The sequence below is a fragment of the Felis catus genome, chromosome B2 (assembly GCF_018350175.1).
Source record: "Felis catus isolate Fca126 chromosome B2, F.catus_Fca126_mat1.0, whole genome shotgun sequence".
Taxonomy (NCBI): domain Eukaryota; kingdom Metazoa; phylum Chordata; class Mammalia; order Carnivora; family Felidae; genus Felis; species Felis catus.
The window spans coordinates 28,334,440-28,357,821 of NC_058372.1; the positions used below are offsets into that span (position 1 = coordinate 28,334,440).

Consider the following 23,382-nt stretch of genomic DNA (forward strand, 5'->3'; position numbering starts at 1 on the left):
ACTATGTTAAACAACAGCGGTGAGAGTGGACATCCCTGTCCACTCCTGTTCCTGATCTCAGGGAGAAAGCTCTCAGTTTTTCCCCATTGAGGATGATATTAGGTGTGGGCTTTTCACAAATGGCTTTTAGTATATTTAAGTATGTTCCTTCTATCCCAACTTTCTCGGGGGTTTTTATTAAGAAAGGATGCTGAAGTTTGTCAAATGCTTTTTCTGCATCGATAGACAGGATCATGTGTTTTTTTTCTTTTCTTTTATTAATGTGATGTATCACATTGATTGATTTACGAATGTTGAACCAGCCCTGCAGCCCGGGAATGAATCCCACTTGATCATGGTGAATAATTCTTTGTATACGCTGTTGAATTCGATTTGCTAGTATCTTCTTGAGAATTTTTGCATCCATCTTCATCAGGGATATTGGCCTGTAGTTCTCTTTTTTTTCTGAGTCTCTGTCTGGTTTATGGATCAAAGTAATGCTGGCTTCATAGAATGAGTCTGGAAGTTTTCCTTCCCTTTCTATTTTTTGGAATAGGTTCAGAAGGATAGGTATTATCTCTGCTTTAAATATCTGGTAGAATTCCCCAGGGGGCCATCCGTCCTGGACTCTTATTTGTTGGGAGATTTTTGATAACTGGTTCAATTTCTTCGCTGGTCATGGGTCTGTTCAAGCTTTCTATTTCTTCCTGTTTGAGATTTGGAAGTGTGTAGGTGTTTAGGAATTTTTCCATTTCTTCCAGGTTGTCCAGTTTGTTGGCATATAATTTTTCATAGTATTCCCTGATAATTGCTTGTATTTCTGAGTGATTGGTTGTAATCATTCCATTTTCATTCATGATTTTATCTATTTGGGTCATCTCCCTTTTCTTTTTGAGAAGCCTGGCTAGAGGTTTATCAATTTTGTTTATTTTTTCAAAAAAACCAACTCTTGGTTTCGTTGATCTGCTCTACAGTTTTTTTAGATTCTATATTGTTTATTTCTGCTCTGATTTCTATTATTTCTCTTCTTCTGCTGGGTTTGGGGTGTCTTTGCTGTTCTGCTTCTATTTCCTTTAGGTGTGCTGTTAGATTTTGTATTTGGGATTTTTCTTGTTTCTTGAGATAGGCCTGGATTGCAATGTATTTTCCTCTCAGGACTGCCTTCGCTGCATCCTGAAGCATTTGGATTGTTGTATTTTCATCTTCATTTGTTTCCATATATGTTTTAATTTCTTCTCTAATTGCCTGGTTGACCCATTCATTCTTTAGTAGAGTGTTCTTTAACCTCCATGCTTTTGGAGGTTTTCCAGACTTTTTACTGTGGTTGATTTAAAATTTCATAGCATTGTGGTCTGAAAGTGTGCATGGTATGATCTCAATTCTTTTATACTTATGAAAGGCTGTTTTGTGACCCAGTATGTGATCTGTCTTGGAGAATTTTCCATGTGCACTCGGGAAGAAAGTATATTCTTTTGCTTTGGGATGCAGAGTTCTAAATATATCTGTCAAGTCCATCTGATCCGATGTATCCTTCAGGGCCCTTGTTTCTTTATTGATCCTGTGTCTAGGTGATCTATCCATTGTTGTAACTGGAGTATTAAACTCCCCTGCAATTACCACATTCTTATCAATAAGGTTGCTTATGTTTGTGAGTAATTGTTTTATATATTTGAAGGCTCCCATATTCAGCGCATAGACATTTATAATTGTTAGCTCTTCCTGATGGATAGACCCTGTAATTATTATATAATCTCCTTTTTCATCTCTTGTTACAGCCTTCAATTTATAGTCTAGTTTGTCTGATATAAGTATGGCTACTCCAGCTTTCTTTTGACTTCCAGTAGCATGGTGGATAGATAGTTCTCCATCCCCTCAGTTTCAATCTGAAGGTGTCCTCAGGTCTAAAATGAGTCTCTTGTAGACAGCAAATAGATGGGTCTTGTTTTTTTTACCCATGCTGATACCCTGTGTCTTTTGTTTGGAGCATTTAGTCCACTTACATTCAGTGTTATTATTGAAAGCAATGGGTTTAGAGTCATTGTGATGTCTGTAGGTTTCATGCTTGTAGTGTTGTCTCTGGTACTTTGAGGTCCTTGCAACATTTAACTCACAGAATCCCCCTTAGGATCTCTTGTAGGGCTATGAATTGGGGGTGATGAATTCCTTCAGTTTTTGTGTGTTTGGGAAGATCTTTATCTCTCCTCCTGTTCTGAATGACAGACTTGCTGGATAAAGGATTCTCAGCTGCATATTTTTTCTGTTCATCACATTGAAGATTTCCTGTCATATCTTTCTGGCCTGCCAAGTTTCAGTAGATAGGTCTGCCGCTGGTCTTATGGGTCTCCCTTTGTAAGTTAGAGCATGTTTATGCCTAGCTGCTTTGAGAATTTTCTCTGTATTGTATTTTGTCAGTTTCACTATGATATGTCGTGCAGAAGATCAATTCAAGTTACGTCTGAAGGGAGTTCTCTGTGCCTCTTGGATTTCAGTGCTTTTTCCTTCCCCAGATCAGGGATGTTCTCAGCTATGATTTGTTCAAATACACCTTCAGCCCCTTTCTCTCTTTCTTCCTCTTCTGGAATTCGTATTATATGGATATTGTTGCATTTGATTGCATCACTTAGTTCTCTAATTCTCCCCTCAAACTCCTGGATTTTTTTAATCTCTTTTTTTCTCAGCTTCCTGTTTTTCCATAATTTTATCTTCTAATTCACTTATTCTCTCCTCTGCCTCTTCAATCTGAGCTGTGGTCGTGTCCATTTTATTTTGCTTCTCATTTATAGCATTTTTTAGCTCCTCATGACTATTTCTTCGTTGCTTGATCTCTGTAGCAATAGATTCTCTGCTGTCCTGTATACTTTTTTCAAACCCAGCGATTAATTTTATGACTATTATTCAAAATTCTTGTTCTCTTATATTGCTTAAATCGTTTTTGATCGATTCGTTAGCTGTCGCTACTTCCAGGAGTTTCTTTTGAGGAGAGTTCTTCTGTTTTGTCATTTTGGTTAGTCCCTGGAGTGGTGCGGAACTGCAAGGCACTTCCCCTGTGTTGTCTGGAGTAACTTGTGTTAGTTGGCGGGGCCACAATCAGACCCGATGTCTGTCCCCAGCCCACCACTGGGGCCACAGTCTGACTGGTGTGTATCTTATCTTCCCCTCTCCCAGGGGCAGAACTCACTGTGGAATGGTGTGGCCCCTGTGTGGGCTCTTTGCACACTGCCAGACTTGTGGTGCCGCTTCATTGGGATCTGGCTTATTCGCTGGGGTGGATCTGCAAGGTGCACAGGGGCGGGAGGAGCATGCTCAGATAGCTTTTTCTTCAGTGGTCCCCTGGGGAGGGGCCTGCAGCACCTGGAGGGAGGTAGACCCTTCAGAGGAGTGTGAGAGTCTTAAGCAGGCTACATTTTCAGCGTGAAGCCTCACTCAGGGTTCAATCCCAAGGCCCTGATTCGAAATCAAGAGTCGGACCCTCAACCAACTGAGCCACCCAGGCACCCCTGAAGTAGTGTATATTTAATTTGAACCTCACTTCAGTGCTCTGAAACAGCTTTTTTGAAAGCATCCTGCTCTCTTTTCATATTGAAAATGTGTACTGCTTTTTTCAATTTGGATAATTTTGAGAATTTTTTTCTTTCATAAGAACTGGAATGATTTGTGATAGCTCTTATAGTCAGCTAAATTGGACGATTCACTGACAATATGCAGAAATAGCACTGCTTCTCTTTAGAAAAAATAAATAGCAGATGTTTAGACTATCATTACTCCCAATTTAACTGAAACTAATTCAGTTCTCTGGTGTTATCCATTTATTGTATTAGTGTAGATATAAAAAGAAATTAAGAAAATCTAGTCCAAATATTAATGCAAAAAATCCAGGTAACAACAGGTTTAATTACCCACAGTTGAATTTTGGATTTAATTTTCACCATTATTCTTAGATTTTCCTACCTTTTGAGGTGGGTAAGTTGGAGGCATTAGGTAAGGTATTTAACAAACATTATACCTCTTGAAATAGTTCTGTGCAGTTGGTATTTTATCCCATATTCTTTTTTTTTTTTTTTGTACTTAGAAGTTGTTTTTTGTTTTGTTTTGTTTTTTTATGGTGCCCTCTGGTGGCTTCAAAGTGCAGTATTAAAATAACATTATGTTGAGGCACTATTTTAGCTTTCATTAAATCTGGGTTCCTTTTTGTAAGAAAATAAACTTGTCTCTTCTGTTCAGTTTTTTTCCCCAATCTCTTTTAACAAATTGAAGCATGTAGTGAGGAGAGGTTCTGACTCCAGATTTTTGCACAGTGATTTTTTTTTTAATTCAACTATGTGCCTTTTTAAAAAAAAATTTTTTTTTTAACGTTTATTTATTTTTGAGACAGAGTATGAACGGGGGAGGGTCAGAGAGAGAGAGAGGGAGACACAGAATCTGAAACAGGCTCCAGGCTCTGAGCTGTCAGCACAGAGCCCGACGCGGGGCTTGAACTCACGAACCGCAAGATCATGACCTGAGCCGAAGTCAGATGCTTAACCGACTGAGCCACCCAGGCGCCCCTCAACTATGTGTCTTATACAGCCCTCTGTCTGAGTGAAACCCAGACCCTTAGCCTCATCTTGTACTGCCAAACTCATGCCTAGTGGTTGTGATGCACTGCTGTTCTTGTGGTTTCTCAGTTCCTTTAGGCTCTGCCCTCCCTGGCCTGTGTACATATTGCCCTGTCTCCCTGAGCTCACCACTCCCTTCCCTTATCTTTTATGGCGCTGAGTCCTCTTGCCCTTCAAGTCTCCACTTAAATGTTCTCACTGTCTAAGGGAGCTCTTCTTTGACCATCTTAGTTAGAGCAGATTCCCCTCCATCATCATCATTTCTGAGTTCTGTTTTTTTTTTTTTTTTTCCCATGGCACTTACTCTAGTTTGTAGTTGACTTATTTCTGTATTTTTTTTTTTTTTTAGTAAAAAGTAACAGTTTTGTTGACTGTGGCTTTTTTGGTTGTGACTCTTATCCTAGAGCATACACTTAATGAGAACTCAATCTTATTCCTATATCCATCACTTAGAGTATGCCTAGCACAAAGTGAAACCTTAAGTACAGTAGGAGCTAAGATGTTACAATTCATTCAGATTTATCTGAATGCCAGTTGTTGGACATATCTTCACTTATTTTATGACTTTATGTATATAAAAAATGACTGTAATGACTTTTGAATTGAATTTCCTGGACCTTCTACAAATCATTATTAGTAACATTAAATTTTGTTGAACACTACCAGAGATGTGAAAGATCTGGAAGATTGAGCTCAGAATATATCTTCAAAGTAGTGTTTAAAATATAAACTTGCTGTATCTGTTCTTCATCAAGTCATTTCCCTCTTAGAAGAGTAGGATTTTTAAGAAGAATTTTAATTATACCTGATTTCTGTTCTATTTGAATTAGATGTACTTTAGAGTTAAGATTTACCCATATTTAAATATTAAGTGCAAACTTGCCAAATCTAAATCTTGATGGGTTGGAGATTATTTGTCAAGTTGTTTGCATCTGTTTTCCTTTCAATAAATCTGTAAAATTGAGAGTTTGGGGCCATAATTTGCTTCTGTTAAATGTCTTAATAACCATTGCTTGTTTTTGAATTTTAAGGTAATGTACTTTTTTTTTTTTTTTTTCCTTCAGCCATGTCAATTTGAACAGTGCATTATACATTCTCTGCAGTCACTTAAAGGAGTTGTAGAGTGCAAGCCTGGAGAAGCCAGTGTAAGTTTTCTATTAAATTCAACTTCTATTTCAGACTTTCCCAGGAACCCTTGGGAATCACAGTTGTAAATGAGTCATTTCAGCACAAAAGACCTTTTCCCTCAGATACTTATTTGTTTTATTTGATTTTGTGTGTCGATTTCTTGGTTCCCAGATAGGCGGATAGAAGTTAAAATGTGAATATAAGTGTTGTAGGTAGAGTACTTGGAATTGTTGGCACTTTGTATACAGAGAGAATAACTGACCTAGATGTTGTCAACCAGCTCCATGCCAGTGTCTTACACAGGCGCCAAAACACTGCCTATAGGGCAGCTCTTCATATCTGTCCCTTTTGGAGTAAGGTTACCCACACTGGAAGCAGTTTCCCATAAGTGATTTTTTTATATGGAACTTCACAAACAAAAAGTTTTGTTTTCTTAGCTAAATCTAAAAACTTTCATTAAAATTCTTCCTTATAGGTCTTTCAACAACCTAAAACACAGGAGGAGGTTTGTCAACTCAGCATCAATATCATGCAGGTAATATGTAAAAGTACTGATGCCCTGAAGCCTGAAATAATGCAAATTATAGTAAACTTCCTCCTATTAATAATACATGTATAACATATATTGAATGTGTATTATTTTTTCATCTTATCTGAGTCCATAATAGTTTATAGGAAGTAAGGTAACAAAAATAAAGTTCAAGGTATGGTTAATTCCAACTTATTCTAGCAATACCCCTTTATATTATACTTGCTTTTTTTGTGTTCTCATTGTACTTTACGTTTATTTCTCTTAGAGCACAAATACAATGATGTGATAGTTGTTTATACCGTATCTAGAGTATGAAATTCTTTGATTGGAACCAGCGCTTAGTCAGGACATTAATAAAGTTGAGCATGTGACTGAGTGGATGAGAGGAAGGAAAAGGTCTTTTTCCTAAAATATATTCAAGATTTTATAGTCAGAGAAAAACACAGATGCTTTTAATTGACCATCACTTATGTTATATACATTGTCATATATATACCCAGAGCATACATAAACAGTTATATAGGATATATATTCTATCACTTCTGGGAGATATACATGCGTACATACATATATAACACAGTATATATATTTCTGGTTTTTTATTTACATAAAATTAGTTTTAATGTCCAGATATATCAGTATCTAAGAGTTCATGCCACTGAAACTTCTTATTTTTGACTTAGATTTTTATATACTGTCTGGAACAGTTGAGCACTAAGCCTGATGCAGATGTAGATACTACACAGTAAGTAAACTAACACTAACCTCATTGATGTATTTAGGAAGATTAAAAATACAGAATAATGTTTTATATGTGATCTTATATCCTAACGCAATGGAAGAGATAGATTGCGTATGTTGGGATGAGCACTGGGTGTTGTATGGAAACCAATTTGGCAATAAATTTCATATATTAAAAAAAAATAATAAAAAAAATAAAGAAATCATATTTTTATATATTTGACCTATATTTTTTATATGATTTATCTTCTGAACTCATCTTAATTAGTATTACTAGAGACATGTTGAGCAAACTGAACACCTTATTAGCTTACTAATTATTGAAAGGAACAAGTTGTATAAATAATAAGAATGAAAATTATATAACTCCTAGTTGATAACCTTTAGAATTCTGGTGTTAGAGATTTAGCAATACTTTTGTTAAAGACTAATTTTGCTAGTAGAATTAAGTCAGGGTCGGGCTTAGTTATTTGAGTTCCAGAAGAACACATTTTGATTGTTAATATTTATGAATTCTGGTAATAATTATTTTATAATGTTCTATAGGGTCTTTCAGAAATCTATTTTATCTGAATGATACCTGAATGTATTTGACACGTGTAACTTTTCTGCACCTAAGGTTAAATACTGAAATAGATGCCTCTTACATCTGTAATTGATAATTTCAGAAGTTTTCCATTTTTGTGATTTTCTTGGTATTGGTTTTTGCCTTTAGATATATAATACTACTACTTCTCTGAGACCTAATAAATACTTAACTCTTCTAGTTTTTCTGTGATTTGATTTTATATATTTAACATAATCCACCAAGAACTTGTATTGTTAATCAGTTTGCTGATATTGTTGATTAATAAGTCTTTCTTTCCGTATTATTTTGTTGCAATTTCTGTTTCAGACACCATTGAATTCTACTAAATAGTGCAATATATTTCTGAACTTTTTATTTATTTTATTTTATTTTAAATTCCAGTATAGTTAACATACAGTGTTACATTACTTTCAGGTGTGCAGTATAATTCCATATATCCCATGGTGCTCATCACAAGTGCACTCCTTAATTCTATCACCTATTTAACCTGTCCCTTTACTCTCTCCTCTGTGGTAACCATCGGCTCTCTAAAATTAAGAGTCTGTTTCTTGGTTTGTCTCTTTCTCATGCTTTCTCTTTTTCTCTTTGTTTTGTTTCTTAAATTCCACATATAAGTGAAATCATCATGTATTTGTCTTTCTCTGACTGACTTATTTTGCTTCGCTTAATACTCTCTAGCTTTATCTACCTTGCTGCAAATGGCAAGATTTCATTCCTTTTTTTATGGCTGAGGAATAATCCTTTGCATATATACTACATCTTCTTTATCCATTCATTAGTTGATAGACATTTGGACTCTTTCCATAATTTGGCTATTGTTGATAAAACTGCCATAAATATCACAGTGTATGTGTCCCTTGGAATCAATACTTTTGTATCCTTTGGGGAAAGACCCAGTAGTGCAACTGCTGGATCATAGTGTAGTTCTATTTTTAACTTTTTGAGGAACTTCTATACTATTTTCCAGAGTGGCTGCACCAGTGTGGCTGCACCAATTTGGATACCCACTAATACTACATAAGCGTTCCTTTTTCTCCACACCCTCGCCAACACCTTTTGTTTCTTGTATTGTTGATTTTAGCCATTCTGACAGGTGTGAGGTGATATCTCATTGTAGTTTTGATTTGCATTTCCCTGATGATTTGTGATGAACATCTTTTCATGTGTCTGTTGGTCATCTGGATGTCTTCTTTGGAGAAATGTCTTTTCATGTCTTCTGCCTATTTTTAAAAAATGTTTATGTATTTATTTTGAGATGGGAGAGGAGCAGAGAGAAATTGAATCCCAAGCAGGCTCCATGCTGTCTGCTCAGAGCCTGACATGGGGCTAAAACTCACAAACCGTGAGATCATGACCTGAGCTGAAATCAAGAGTTGGACACTTAACTGAGCCACCCTGGCACCCTTCTGCCTATTTTTAAATTGGATTATTTGTTCTTTGGGTGTTGAGTTTTAGAGTTCTTTATAATTTTTGGAAACTAACCTTTTTTTGGATATGTCATTTGTAAATACCTTCTCTCATTCCATAGGTCGCCTTTTAGTTTTGTTGAGTGTTTCCTTTGGGGTGCAGAAGCTTTTTATTTTGATATAGTCCAATAGTTTATTTTTGTTTGTGTTTCCTTTGCATCATGGAAGTTATCTAGAAAAAGTTGCTATGATCAATGTCAAAGAGGTGTTCTAGGATTTAAAGTTTCAAGTCTCACATTTAGGGCTTTCATACATTTTGAATTTATTTTTGTGTATGGTGTAAGAAAGCAGTTGTTTCATTGTTTTGAATGTGGCTGTCCAGTTTTCCCTACACCATTTATTGAAAAGGCTGTCCTTTTCCCATTGGTTATTCTTGCCTTAACCATATAATGTGGATTTATTTCTGGGTTTTTTATTCTGATTCATTGATCTATGTGTCTGTTTTTGTGCCAGTACCATAACTGTTTTGATCACTGCAGCTTTGTAGTATAACTTTAAGTCTAGAATTGTGATGCCTCCAGCTTTGCTTTTCTTTTTCAAGAATGCTTTGGCTAATTGGGATCTTTTGTGCTTCTGTACAAATTTTAGGATTGTTTGTTCTAGCTCTGAAAAATGCTATTGGTATTTTAATGAGGATTGCATTATGTGTAGATTGCTTTGGGTAGTATAGGCATTTTAACAATATTTGTTTTTCCAATCCATGAACATGGAATATCTTTCCATTTCTTTGTGTCATCTTCAGTTTCTTTCATCATTGTTTTAGTTTTCAAAGTGCAGATCTTTCACCTGTTTGGTTAGTTTATTCCTAGGTATTTCATTATTTTTGGTGCAGTTGTAAATGGGATTTTTTTCTTAATTTGTCTTTCTGCTACTTCATTATTGATGTATAGAAATGCAACGGATTTCTGCACATTGGTTTTATATCCTATGATTTCACTAAAGTCATTTATTAATTTTAGTTGTTTTGGTGAAGTCTTTAGGGTTCTCTATATATTTCTTAACTGTATTTTCTGTTCCATTCATTCATATATGTTTTATACCAGTTTGTGTTATTTTAATGTTCTTTAGTTCATTTTTTATTATTTTTAAGATTGGTACCCTTTTATTGCTTCTGTTAAGATATTATTTATTATTTTCATCTATTTAGTGTTCCATATGAATCTAAAATCCATTGGTTAGGTTTAAAGAAAAGAATTTTCACTGAAGTGTTTATTATGATTCTATTATATCAATTAATCAGTAGATTTATAGTATATCCTTCCCTGCAATTTTGTATATCTGGTCACTTGTTGGTTATTAACTAATTTCCTAACTGAACTCACCTATAAGTGATTTACTATGAAAATGAGCTTGAAAAAGCCCTCTGGACATTCTGACAGGCAAAAACATTTCAATTAATTTAGTCTATACCTAAAAACTAAACTATTTGGTATTTTCCCCTTTGGTAATTTTTAAAAAAATTAACTGAGTATTGGGAAGATCCAAAAGCAAATGTCATATGGCCTCTGTTAATAGATAGCCTGTAGTGTCTACTTTGAGCTGTTAATTGTTTAATATAAAAAACAGAGTTATGAGATTTTTGACCAAGATTTTAAAGTCAAATTTACATAGGGTTTATTGCATTTTTTAATTGAGGTGTAATAAGCATATAACATTATATTAACATTTTTAATTTTAGTACTTTAATTGTCACTGTTCTCTTACTTGTTTTTGTATTTAGTCTTTCTGTTGACGTTTCTTCTCCTGATTTGTTTGGAAGTATCCATGAAGACTTCAGTTTGACTTCTGTAAGTAAGATGATAAATAGAAAGCTAAACATATCATTTTAAAACTATATAATGACTTACAAATCAGCCTAAATTACTTTGATTGCTATTGTATAACTGCTATAATATATTGCTCTATACTTTGGGGCTGTTTTTTTGTGAAAATTTTAGTAAAAATATAATTTTATATGTATTCCACACTTAAAAACTCTTTAGCCAAAGTTGTAACTTAAGTAATTCCATCTACTCCTGCATCATGCAGGTTTGTGACTGTGAAAATACATGCCCTAGTGGTTCCCTGGTGTGTGAAAGTTGCAGAGGAAGCAGAAGAAAAGGGCCCATTTCCCCATACTCTTCCCCTTTAATCAGAGAAGCTCTGATTCCTAATAGTTTCTAATAGTATTTCATTTGAACATAAAGTTCCATAGCAAAAACAAAATTATACTACCTTTTATATATATATATATATGTGTGTGTATATATATATATACACATACATACACACACACACTTAGATTGGTTTTCAACATATATATGTATTTAGGGATAATTCACACACATACTTTATTATATGTATAAATTCAGGTCTTGAAATCCAAACCCATCTGTCTTTTTTTTTTTTTTTTTTTCAATTCTAAACCCATCCATCTTAAAAAAAATAACCCCCTCTGGTTTGTCATTTGCTTGAAGGATGTGGCTGTGTATATGTATATATGTATGTGTATCTCTCATAAAGAAAACATGTGACCAAAATTTCCTGCCCTATATCATTCCCACAACACTATATTTATTCATTCATTCATTCATTCATTCATTACACACTATAAGTGTGAATTACTAAATAAGAAATTTGTTGTATTAGGAGAGATTAAAAATTTTGTTTGGGACCAGATGTACTGAATGAGTGACATTCAAAGAGAGATATTTAGTGGGTGATTAGATATACTTGCCTGGACCCCAAGAGAGAAATCTAGATACAGATTTGTGAATTAGTAATTTACACTTGACCCTTGAACATATGGGGATTAGGGACACCAATGCCCTGTTCAATCGAAAATCCATGTATAACTTTTGACTTCCCTAAAACTTAACTACAAATAGTTACTGTTGAGTGAAAATCTTAGCAATAACAGTCAATTAACACATATTTTGTGTTATTACTATATGCTGTATTACAATAAAGTAAGCTAGAGAAAAAAATGTTAATAAAATCATAAGGAAGAGAAAATTACTTTATAATACTGTGCTGTGTTTACCTCGAAAAAAATTTGCATGTAAGTGGACCACTGCAGTTCAAACCTGTGTTGTTCAAGGGTCAACTGTATAAGCAAGATAAGACCTGGGAGTGAATGAGTATACTGTGAAAACTACTAGTAGAATGAGAGGAGGGCCAAATGTATAAAATTAATATAATATATAAAAATAATTTGGGACATACTAGTATTTATGAGATGGCCAGAAGCAGAGAGCCTCAAAGTTTTCTGAAAAAGAATAATAGAGAAAAAGAAGAAAATCCAGATGGAGCAGTGTTCTTGAGAAAGATAGAAAAGCGTGTTTAACCAAAGAATATTTAACAGTATTGCAGACTGATAGAGGATTAGGTGGGGTCAGATGAAAACTAGAGCCTTGTGGGCTTGACAGTTAGTTGGTCGTGTGTGACTGTAGAGGAAACATATCAGTGGATTGCTAATGGGCCATCTGTATGCCCTGGGTCAAGATCCAGTAGGAGCTGAGGAAGTTGATGTAGTGAGTTTAAACCATTTTTTCCACTGTAAACATAGAATGAAGACTAGAGAAGGACACAGGCTGGAGGAAAGAGCTAAATTGAGAAGGGCCTTGTGAGTTATTGGGCCAGCTGTGCTTTTTTCTCTGTCCTTTAGAACAAGCCTAATTTCTACATGACAATCTTTCCAGTGTTTGAAAACAGTTGTTGTGTAGGCTTGGAATCTTCCTTTTTCTTGGTTAAGACCCTAAATCATTTAGGCATTTTCTAGTTAATATGGCAGTGGTTTTCCTATTAGTCTATTTCTGTCCTTTTTCAAGGGTGGAGTATAGGACTCTGATGTGACCCTGGTAACTGGGAAGCAGCCAGAACTACACCTTATGTTAACACCTCTATTGACTCCTATTGAGTTTACTGTCAGCCAAACTCCAGGTGTTTCATACTTGATTCTGCTAATCAAGGGCCTTGTCGCTCCCATTTTGCTCCCTAAAATTATTCATTTGGTACCAAATTCAGTTCCTGTTTTGCTACATTTGGATGATCTCTCATTAGATTTGGTACAGATTATCAAGATCTTCTTAGGGTCTTGTTCTGTTATCCAGCAGAGAAGCAGTTATGGTAAGGAAGAGGTAGGTCTAAGCCATAGCCTAATTAGCAAGTACTATCTTTGATAGGTTGAGTTGTTATTTTCAAACATACATATTCATCTAAATTGTTAATAAGCTTTTAATTTGTCATCCAAGTTTAAGAATTTGATTATTTGTGTTCAGTTCCTCCCACTTTCACTTCTTATGATTGGTTAGATTTGAGAAGAAAAAAACGCTTATCAAGAGTAAGACTTCAAATCACTCAAATCATTTTTCCATTTTGGGGGAAGAACCATGCAAATTACAAAGAGAAAAATTAAGAGAGTTAATTAACCAGGCAAAGAAGACGTGGCAGGCTTAGGGGTCTATTAGATAAGGCTAATATTTGGGGGGAAGACTCTTGAAGGGAAAGGTAATTGAGGATTGATCTTATAACTGAAAAACCAGTTGAGATTTTTGCAGAGCAGAGCATGTTTAGAGCAGCTGATGAAACTTTACGCTTACTTTATTTCATGTTCTTTATGAGGACCCCATAATGGTAACACCAGGTATGGGGCAAGAGGGAATATACCCCTCCCCAAGTGTGGTCTGAGTGCCTATGCAGGTCTGTTTACTACATTCTTTCTGGTTCTTACTTGCCATTTATTCACAAAATGTGGAGGAGTGGTATATATACCATAACCCTGTTTTCCTTGTTTTATAATTTATTTCCCATCCACAGATTCATTCAAGACCACTAACAACCTTTCATTTCTTTGAAGGCATTTAATAACTCCTTGCCCTTCAGTTACATTTGTTGAATAGGCCAAATTCAGCTAGCAATATAGTAATATTTTAAATAAAGAAATCTAGAAAGTTTTAAAATTTTTGATGGAGCTAAATGAAATTATTGAGAGATATAGCTATGCTTGACATTTGAGTTCAGAATATACCTCAAAAAACAAGGATATATTTATTTTCCATATCTATTATATTGTTTTTTCCTCACATTTATTATATTGACTTTAACATGAGTTATAGACAAAACAGTAAGTAAAATATGGCTGAAAATTTTTCCTGGAAAAGTACTTTTGCCTTAGTGTTTAGTTAAGGGATCTTCAATCAAGGCTCTAAATTACTCAAAATTGTTCTAGAGAATGCTCTGACACTGAGGGAGCATGGGAAAGTGTTCTTGGTGAGCCATAACAGCAGTGACAAATGCCATTCCTGGAATTCTGTTTACAAAAATAGTTCTTCTGAATTGTAAAGTGATGTTTATTCATCAGCCTTGAGGTCTGGTAATTTTGATAAGAAATTACCTTAAAGTGGCTAGAACCCTGGAGAGTATAGAATATGAGGTTTTAGCCCTCTTCATGACTGTTACTGTGGGAGAGTTCCTAGCTCCTGTCCCATCACTCCCCATAGGAGGGAAACTGTTCTACATAAAAACATCTGTGAAGGCCCAGTTTTTTGAAGGAGCCCATCGTATGGATAGCATTGCAATTCTCTCTCAAGTTATGAAAAATTTGTAAATTATTTTCTATGAGTTTATGCATTTTTTGTAATTATTTTAAAATACCCCTTTTTATAGCATTTTTTGGTGCAAAAAATATTAGGTAGAATAACCAACAAAGCAGAACCCCTTTCATAAGAACAACAGCTTACTAGCTAACTGTTTTTCCATATAGCTATTAAATTTCAAAGGCAGCATTATTTGACTCTTTAGTGTAGTATGTAATAACAAGCAGTTAGTAGAATTATAGAATTGTATTGTTTTTCTTTATGTTATTATTGGGAAAGAAGGAACCATGGAAAGTAAAACATTGAATATTGACATTGTAATTACATTATTGAATTATAAGAGAGTATAATTAAATTTAATAAGTGTTAACTCTCAATTTGTTACTATGAAGATAATTTTCTAAATATTTGTTTTGCTTTTAGGAACAGAGACTTTTGATAGTCCTAAGTAACTGCTGCTACCTAGAACGTCACACCTTCCTAAATATGGCAGAACATTTTGAAAAGCACAACTTCCAGGGAATAGAAAAAATAACACAGGTAAATAAATTATGTTAAATTGAACAAGTTGGTGGTTTTATCAATTTAGTTTCCAAACTATTTTCCTAGCACCCTTTCTCTTTTGGTTTTCCTAAACTTTTCTTTCCTGATCCTCCCCACATCCATATTCCTTCCCCATCTTCACTCCACCCTGACTTTGAATGATTCCTGTCCTTAAAACTCACCTTGAATCGTTAATATTCTCTTCTTTCCTCTAGATCAGAGCTTTCTCAAGGTGAAAACTGATTTACTCCCCACCTAACCTGCTCAAAGTAAGGGAAGGAAATAGGAAAGAAAGGTTTCAAACCGAAATCTTTAAGAATCATCTCATATTTGTCTCCTTTTAGGTTAAAGCTTTTACTTTAGAGCCAACAGCAAACTCCCTGAGCCTGCAGAAAAACCTTTTCCTGCTTATGCACACTTCTTCTTCCTTTCCCCCTTTCCAAATGACCACAGTGATGCTTTTGCTTTTTACTACTTAAGCATGGGTACAGGTGCACAAGCACAGAGACACACACAGACACAGATACACACAACACGAGCCTGGCTTACAACTGCTTTAGGATGCTTAATAACTTACCTGAAAAATAACATGCTTTCTACTCTCCAATCCATGGATGTAGCAAAGTCGGACAAAAATGAGCCCTGTATAAATCCATGGAATAGGGTTTTTTTTTTGGATATTATACTTTGTTGTTGCTATTTTTCAAGTAAGCAGAAAAGGAAAAAAATGAAGGAACCTTGTTATTAAAGGTTGGTTGGTTCTTGGGCAAAGATTTATCAGATTTCTAAGTAAAACGAAGAATCATTTTTACAGTTTTCTCAGTGCAAAAAATAAGAAAGATAATGATCTTGTTAATCTTATAATCAAAAAGTACTTGTGATGGATTGCATGCTTTTTATAAGTGATAGTTCCATTTTGTGAACTAGAAATGGATTTTTTTTTTCTTCAAAGAATGAAAATGTCAAAGTGGGTGGCTCTGTCTTGTTTTCCTGCCTTTTTGTAAAGATTAATCATCCTGATGAGAAATGTTGTGACTTAAGGCTATAGGGTCAAATGTTCAGTTTATTTCCAGAAATTTTTGTGTTGAGAATTGCAAGATGCTCTCTTGCAGTAAAGAATTAGTATTTGTAGAAAGTGGGCACTTTGCTTTTGTGCAGTAACAATAGTGACACAAATATATTTATTGGACAGTTTTTTGATCATTTAAAAACACATAAAATGATTAGGACTTGCATATAACAGAAGCAGTAAGCTTGGTTTTCTTTAGGTTTTTACAAAGTTATGAGTAGTAATTGTTGCTTCAGTTTGTGTAATAAAGAAATAGAATGAAATTGACATGCCTTTGATATCCTTCCTAGTCTTGATATTATTTTGAAATCAAGGTAATATGTTATTGGATCTGGGGGTACAGCTTAGGATAAATGATGGGCTATATTTCACACTCAAAATTAGGATTTTTTTTTAATCATTGACATTGAATACTTTGAAATCATTAATTATATATTAAATGAATAGGCAGTAAACTAGATTTAGATGATAGTAGATGTGCTGATTTTGTTTATTATGAGTGAATCCATTAATTTCATGATGCCAACCAAGTAAAATATATTTCTTGCATTAATGGAAAAACACTGCCAAGTTCCATTGTTTTACATAGTTCCCTTCTCAAATGACAACTCTAGAGGCAAAGATCCCAGCGAAACTATGGGGCACATTGTTTACACAAATAGTTTGTTATCCATGTTGTCACTCTGTTTCTGCTCTTGGAAATAACAGTGCATTATGGACTTCTAATTTAGTGTCACAAGACATTAGACATTCTCTCAGATCTCCTTCCAGAAAGGATTGGTGGTTTACTGAGGGTCTTCTAGGCATATTTCCTTCTGCTTTCTTATTAGTACTTCTACCAGTAGAAGTGTGAAAATGTCCAGTTGTTAATTCCCTTCATCTTGATCCTCCTCTTCAAAAGCGGAATTAATTTTAATATAGAAACAGTACACTAATAACTATATGTTTCAGGATTTTGTTAAAATTTAATGATCAATGATCATTTAAAACTGGAATGATTTCATATAGACATTTTTTTAGTGCAAATAACTGTGAAGTAATTAAGGAAAATATTATTAACTCTGTTTTTTTTTCATATGGAAATATGCTTAGAGATGTTCATGACTTGACCTGTAAGTAAGTAGCAGGGCAAAGCAGAACCTAAAATTAAGTATTCTAATTCTGAATCCAGAATGCTTTCTGGTCCAGTACCATACATCTTAAAATAAAAAACAGAATTGTTCCCATGAAAATAAACCAAATAGGACATGAAGTCAGTTGGCTAATGTATATTGTTTTGGACTTTATGAAACAAGATTAAGTGGTAATTCATCAGATCAGTGTATCAAACTCGTCCTACAGGTTACCTCTTTTAAAATAAGCCCTATTATAAGCCTTAAATGGACTTTGTGCTGTTGGATCCCAAATGGCAAGTTCCAGCAGTGAGTGTCTTGTCATTTGCATGCACTTCCATTTGCATTGCCAATTCCATTTTGCTTTATTGTAAGCCTTGAAAATGTGTTTTCCCAGGCATACATTTTCTCCTGCTTATAAAAGTAAGAGCAATCATTATTTTTAGCAAGGAGAAATACTGGTGCACCTGGGTGGCTCAGTCAATTGAGTGTCTGACTCTTGATTTTGGCTCAGATCATAATCTTGAGGTTGTGGGATCAAGCCCCATGTTGGGCTCTGTGCTGAGAGTGAAGCCTGCTTAAGATTCTCCCTCTCCTTCTCCCTCTCCCTCTCCCTTTCCATGTCTCTGCCTCTCTCTCTGTCTCTCTCTCTCTGCCCCTCCCCCGCTTGCATGTGCATGCTCTCTCCCAAAATAAATAAATAAACATTTTTTAAAAATATATACTGAAAAGTCTAAAAAAATTAATTATCTATAATACCCCAAGATAAACACTGTTGTGTTTTAGTATATCTAGTAATAGTAAGCAGTACTTTATATATACCATATACCTATATGTGTATATGTAATAAAATATGAAACATTTTTCTGAATTCAGTTTGTATTGAATATATCTTTTTCTGTTGACTATTCTGTTGTGAAGACCTTTATTAAATAGGTAGATGTGAGTTTTATGTCTTATGATAGTTAATGTGGATGTACCATTTTTTTTTTTTAATTATTTCCTAGTGGGAACCTTAAGGTTATTTTTATTGTTGTGACTGAGAGGTAAAGATAATCTTTGATGACATGTTTTATTACTTTCTCAAAACTGATTCCTAGAAGTAGAATTAGAGCTCCAAAGACCCTTGGTAAATATTGCCAGGTTGCTTTTCAGCAGCTGGTTTTATCACATTTTGGTCATCATTGCTGGTGCTAATATTTTCATTTGATAGATAAAAATACTCTTTCATGGTATTTTAATTTGCATGCTTTCCCTATTTGGTAGTTTAACACTTTTTGATGTGTTCATTGTTGATATTCTAGTAGAGTTCATTTTAAAGGTACTTACAGGGACTCCTGGGTGGCTCAGTCTGTTGAGTCTCTGACTTCAGCTCAGGTCATGATCTCACGGTTCGTGGGTTCGAGCCCCGCATTGGGCTCTGTGCTGACAGCTCAGAGCCTGGAGCCTGCTTCGATTATGTGTCTGCTTCTCTCTTCCCCTCGCCTGCTCACACACACACTCTCTCTCTCTCTCAAAAATAAATAAACATTTAAAAAAAATTAAATAAACAAACAAATAAACATACTTACAAGGTTAAGGAAATACAGAGTTTTTCAAACCAAATTTGCTGTAAGTCATTAACTCTTGAGACATTTGAGAACAGACGACCAGAACTATATGGTTAATAAACTTTTAGCACATAATTGTGGTAGCTATAATTACATAATTCCAAAGAAATTTTTTCTTACATAAAATGCTATTTTAACCTGTTCCAGTCTTTAAAAAGTGAACTTCTAATTTAGAGTTTGTATAGTTGCAGATTTTTGACTGACTTGGGACTGTAGTCATTAAACAAGTTGGGCATTAAATTTTTTTTTTTTTTTTTTGGCATTAAATTCTTGAATGATGTTTTATTTTATGCACCTAAATCTCTTTCAGAAATTCTGACATGGTGGGTGGGGAGAGGGCAGCTTCTTTTGTTCACATGTCTAGAAAGATCCTTTACATACAGCAATCAGTTTTAAAGATTTTTGTATCACTTGAACCATACATACCATATTTTATATATTTATTTTTTAGCTTAATTTTATATAATTCTCAAGTTTCATTGAAGCCATTTGAATTCAGTGTATTTTGTGAATGACTATAGTTTTGTGTCCTCATTATATTATCTCTTTATATTTTATTTCTCTCATTTCTTCTCCTGCTAAGTTTTGTTTAGAGGCTATTTTTATATAATAAGTTAGTTGTAAATTAATAGATTAGAGACAGGAATTATAAGTTGATCAGATGTGTCCCTGTCTACTACATACGAAAGGTGATTTTTGACCTTATTTAACTGCCTCAAGTTCTTTTATAAATGGTAAGGGAAAAATGAAACAGACATAAAGAGATAATAGTAATGACACAAGAACCTCGTAATTTATAAAGTAAAATATTGCTTCCCCAATACAGAAAGTAAATCAGAAAAGCTTTTCCAAAGCAAGGAAGGATATTAGATTTCACATAGAAGTAGTTGCTTTGGAGATGAGAGAAAGACTAAGTCTCTTTGGAAAGTTGGCAATAAGTAAGACCATTGGTCATCAGTTGGATAGGGTGTGGGGTCCTAAATCAAAAACCTTGAACCTGAGCAGGTACAATTCAACAACCTAAACAGTTATCTTTCATTATTCCTGTACTGTTTCTGTTCTCGGCTTGTGCTTGTTTCCTCTTCACACTCTGTACCTTTTCCTTAGAGCTCATTTATTCCCACCACTTCATTCATCATTGATGCCCATGAGTCCCAAATGTATATCTTTTTTTATTTTATTTTTTAAAATTTACATCCAAATTAGCATATAGTGCAACAATGATTTCAGGAGTAGATTCCTTAACCATTTAGCCCATCCCCCTCCCACAACCCCTCCAGAGGTAACCCTCAGTTTGTTTTCCATATTTATGAGTCTCTTCTGTTTTGTCTCCCTCCCTGTTTTCATATTATTTTTGTTTCCCTTCCCTTATGTTCATCTGTTTTGTCTCTTAAAGTCCTCATATGAGTGAAGTCATATGATTTTTGTCTTTCTCTGACTGACTAATTTCGCTTAGCATAATACCCTCCAGTTCCATCCATATAGTTGCAAGTAAAACTTCATTCATTTTGATTGCCGAGTAAAACTCCATTGTATATATATACCACATCTTCTTTATCCATTCATCCATCGATGGACATTTGGACTCTTTCCATACTTTGGCTATTGTTGATAGTGCTGCTATAAACATGGGGGTGCATGCGTCCCTTCAAAACAGCATACCTGTATCCCGTAGATAAATGCCTACTAGTGCAATTGCTGGGTCATAGGGTAGTTCTATTTTTAGTTTTTTGAGGAACCTCCATACTGTTTTCCAGAGTGGCTACACCAGCTTGCATTCCTACCCAATCTATATCTTTACTTGCATTTCATTCCTAGGCTGCAGATCTGTTTCCTGTCAGACATCATCACTAAAGTTGCCACTGCGATTTCAGATCAACTTACCCAAACCAAAAACTTATTCCTCTTTCTTCCTCCAGATCAGCTTTTCTTTATGTGTTTTCTGCCTTAGTAGTCATTGAGTCAGCAAGCCAGAGTCTTGGGAATTGTTCTTGACTCAACCATCATCCAAATCTGTCTCTACCTCCCTCATTTGTTCTTCTGTCCACAACCAGCTCTTTTTCATCATCTGATCATTGTGCTGTTGCGGAAAGCTACCTTCTAAGTGCTTTGCTTATGCTCTAAATTTCACTCTTTAACTCATTATCTATGGACTTTCTTGGATGGGTTTTCAGAAATACAGATCTGATTATATTGTTCTTCCTCCTTGCCTTATGTTCATCTCCTCATTGACTGAGGAGTAAAACATAAACTCCTTAGGCTGCTGTTCCTATTGTTTTAATCTGGCCCCTCTTACCTCTTTCTCTCATGCCATTCATCTCCTGTATTCCAGTACCTAAAATCTAGCACAATACCCAATTTCCAAATTGGGAGGGGTGGACAGCAGTTAGTTTCTACTCTGGGAATTAATTTTCTCTTTGTTAGAGATTTCTAGCCACTCATCTTTCCTTGAGCATTTCATATTATTTTTTTCGGCTCATTCATTCCTTCAACTAACATTCATTCAGCATCAGCTTTTACCAGGTTCTATTTTAAGAATATATACCTATAGCCTGTATTGTTCTGTTGGTCTGGAATGTCTTTTCCTCAACCACAACTAGACAAAATCTTGATCATCCTTCAAAACCTGTCTCAGATACAGGTGTTCCATCCTGTGGAAAGACTACTTATGCATTCTCCCAAACTGCCAAATGGATCAAATCCTCTTCTTTATTCTTATGATGCTTTGTTTGTAACCCTAGAATAACATTTTAACACATTACATTACTATTAGGTTAATGTTGGTGTACTTCCTTAATAGATTTAATTTTTTTCATATATTTTTTATATTGCATATTTTATGTGTACAAAAGACTGGATCTTTTGTAGGTGTGAGATACAAGAAAAATAAAATGGGGGCTCCTGGGTGGCTCAGTCGGTTAAACGTCCAACTGCGGCTCAGGTCATGATCTCGTGGTTCGTGAGTTCAAGCCCCGCGTCGGGCTCTGTGCTGACAGCTCAGAGCCTGGAGCCTGTTTCGGATTCTGTGTCTCCCTCTCTCTCTCTGACCCTCTCCCGTTCATGCTCTGTCTCTGTCTGTCTCAAAAATAAATAAAACGTTAAAAAAAAATTAAAAAAAGAAAAATAAAATGAACAAGTGCATCCATCGCCGAGATGAAAAATGGAACATATTCTCGGGACCCTTCATGCTTTGCATATATGCATCATCCTGTCTCCCTTATGGACAGTCACTTTTGCATTTTGTGGTTTCTAAACAATACCTTGTTTAATGTTACCTGTTTCTGACTTTTAAATAGCATAAATGGGATTGTATGGTATCTATTTTTCAATGACTTGCTTTTTCTACTCTATTATTTTTGTGATTTATCCATGTTGCTATATGTAGCTTATGCTAATTTGTAAAATAAAGAGTATATCCCTTTTTTCTTCCTCTGAGTTTATGTAACATTGGGATTATTTGTTCTTTGAATATTTACAAGAACTCTGTGGTAAAGCCTTTGTGAGATGGTTTTTAATGACTGGTTCAATTTCTTCAGTGGTTAAAAAAAACATTCGAATTTTCTGTTTCTTCTTGTTAGTTGTGGTGACCTATGTTGTTTTGTTTTGTTTTGGACTTTGTCCATTTTGCCTAAATTTCTAAATTTATTGACATAAAACTATTTTATGATTATTTCATCTTATTTCAATTTTAGCTGCACCTAAGACTGTGACCCTTTTTAGACTTAGTATTTTCAGTCTTTTTACTTTATTAGAGTCTTCTCAAGAACCAAATTTTAGCTTTACTAATCTCTCTTTATGTTCTTGTTTTCTGTCACAGTAACTTGAGCCCTTAGCTTGTTTTATTTATGTAGCTCATTGATTCCAAACTGTTCTACCTTTTAATATAAACATTCCAGACTATCACTTTAGCTGTTTCCCACATATTAACATAAGATATTTTAGTTGTTCTGTCATATCTTCTAATTTTGAGTCTTTCTTTGACCCACATATATAGAAGCATGATTTTAAATTTCCAAAAAATTTTGGTGGTGGGGGTGGGGGGAGTAGGCAGCAATTAGTTTCCATAATGGGAAATAGTTTTCTCTTTGTTAGAGATTTCTAACTTAATCATGCTGAGTTCAGAGAATGTCATGTTGTTAACTTTATTGAAACTTGAGTTTTCTTAAATATTCTCCCTTGCTTGAAGAGATTATATCTTTCAGTTTTGAATACCACATTCATATATGTCTATTAGATAAAGTTTGAATTATGTTGTTCTGTCTTCTGTATTCATTCCTTTTGTGTGTTTTGGTCTATAATTTGTCATTTACTTAGAGAGATATATTAAAGTCTTTCTTTAGCTACTTTCTAGATTTTTTTAAATTTTATCTCTAATAGTTCATAGTTCCCCTATTATGTTTCTCTTGATATGTTTTGTTTGTCTTTTTTCCTTTGTCTCTGAT

The 23,382-nt window shown here is 34.6% G+C and overlaps 1 protein-coding gene across 2 annotated transcripts in view; it reads left to right on the forward strand.

Annotated features, from left to right (window-relative positions):
- Positions 1 to 23,382, forward strand: part of EXOC2 (exocyst complex component 2) — a 283,378-nt gene that overhangs the window by 158,748 nt on the left and 101,248 nt on the right. For both annotated transcript variants that reach the window (XM_006931507.5, XM_003985860.5), the window contains exons 18-22: positions 5,639 to 5,719; positions 6,178 to 6,237; positions 6,918 to 6,979; positions 10,751 to 10,817; positions 15,030 to 15,146. In XM_006931507.5, the coding sequence (XP_006931569.1) occupies positions 5,639 to 5,719; positions 6,178 to 6,237; positions 6,918 to 6,979; positions 10,751 to 10,817; positions 15,030 to 15,146 (387 nt within the window). The remainder of the gene's footprint in view (positions 1 to 5,638; positions 5,720 to 6,177; positions 6,238 to 6,917; positions 6,980 to 10,750; positions 10,818 to 15,029; positions 15,147 to 23,382) is intronic.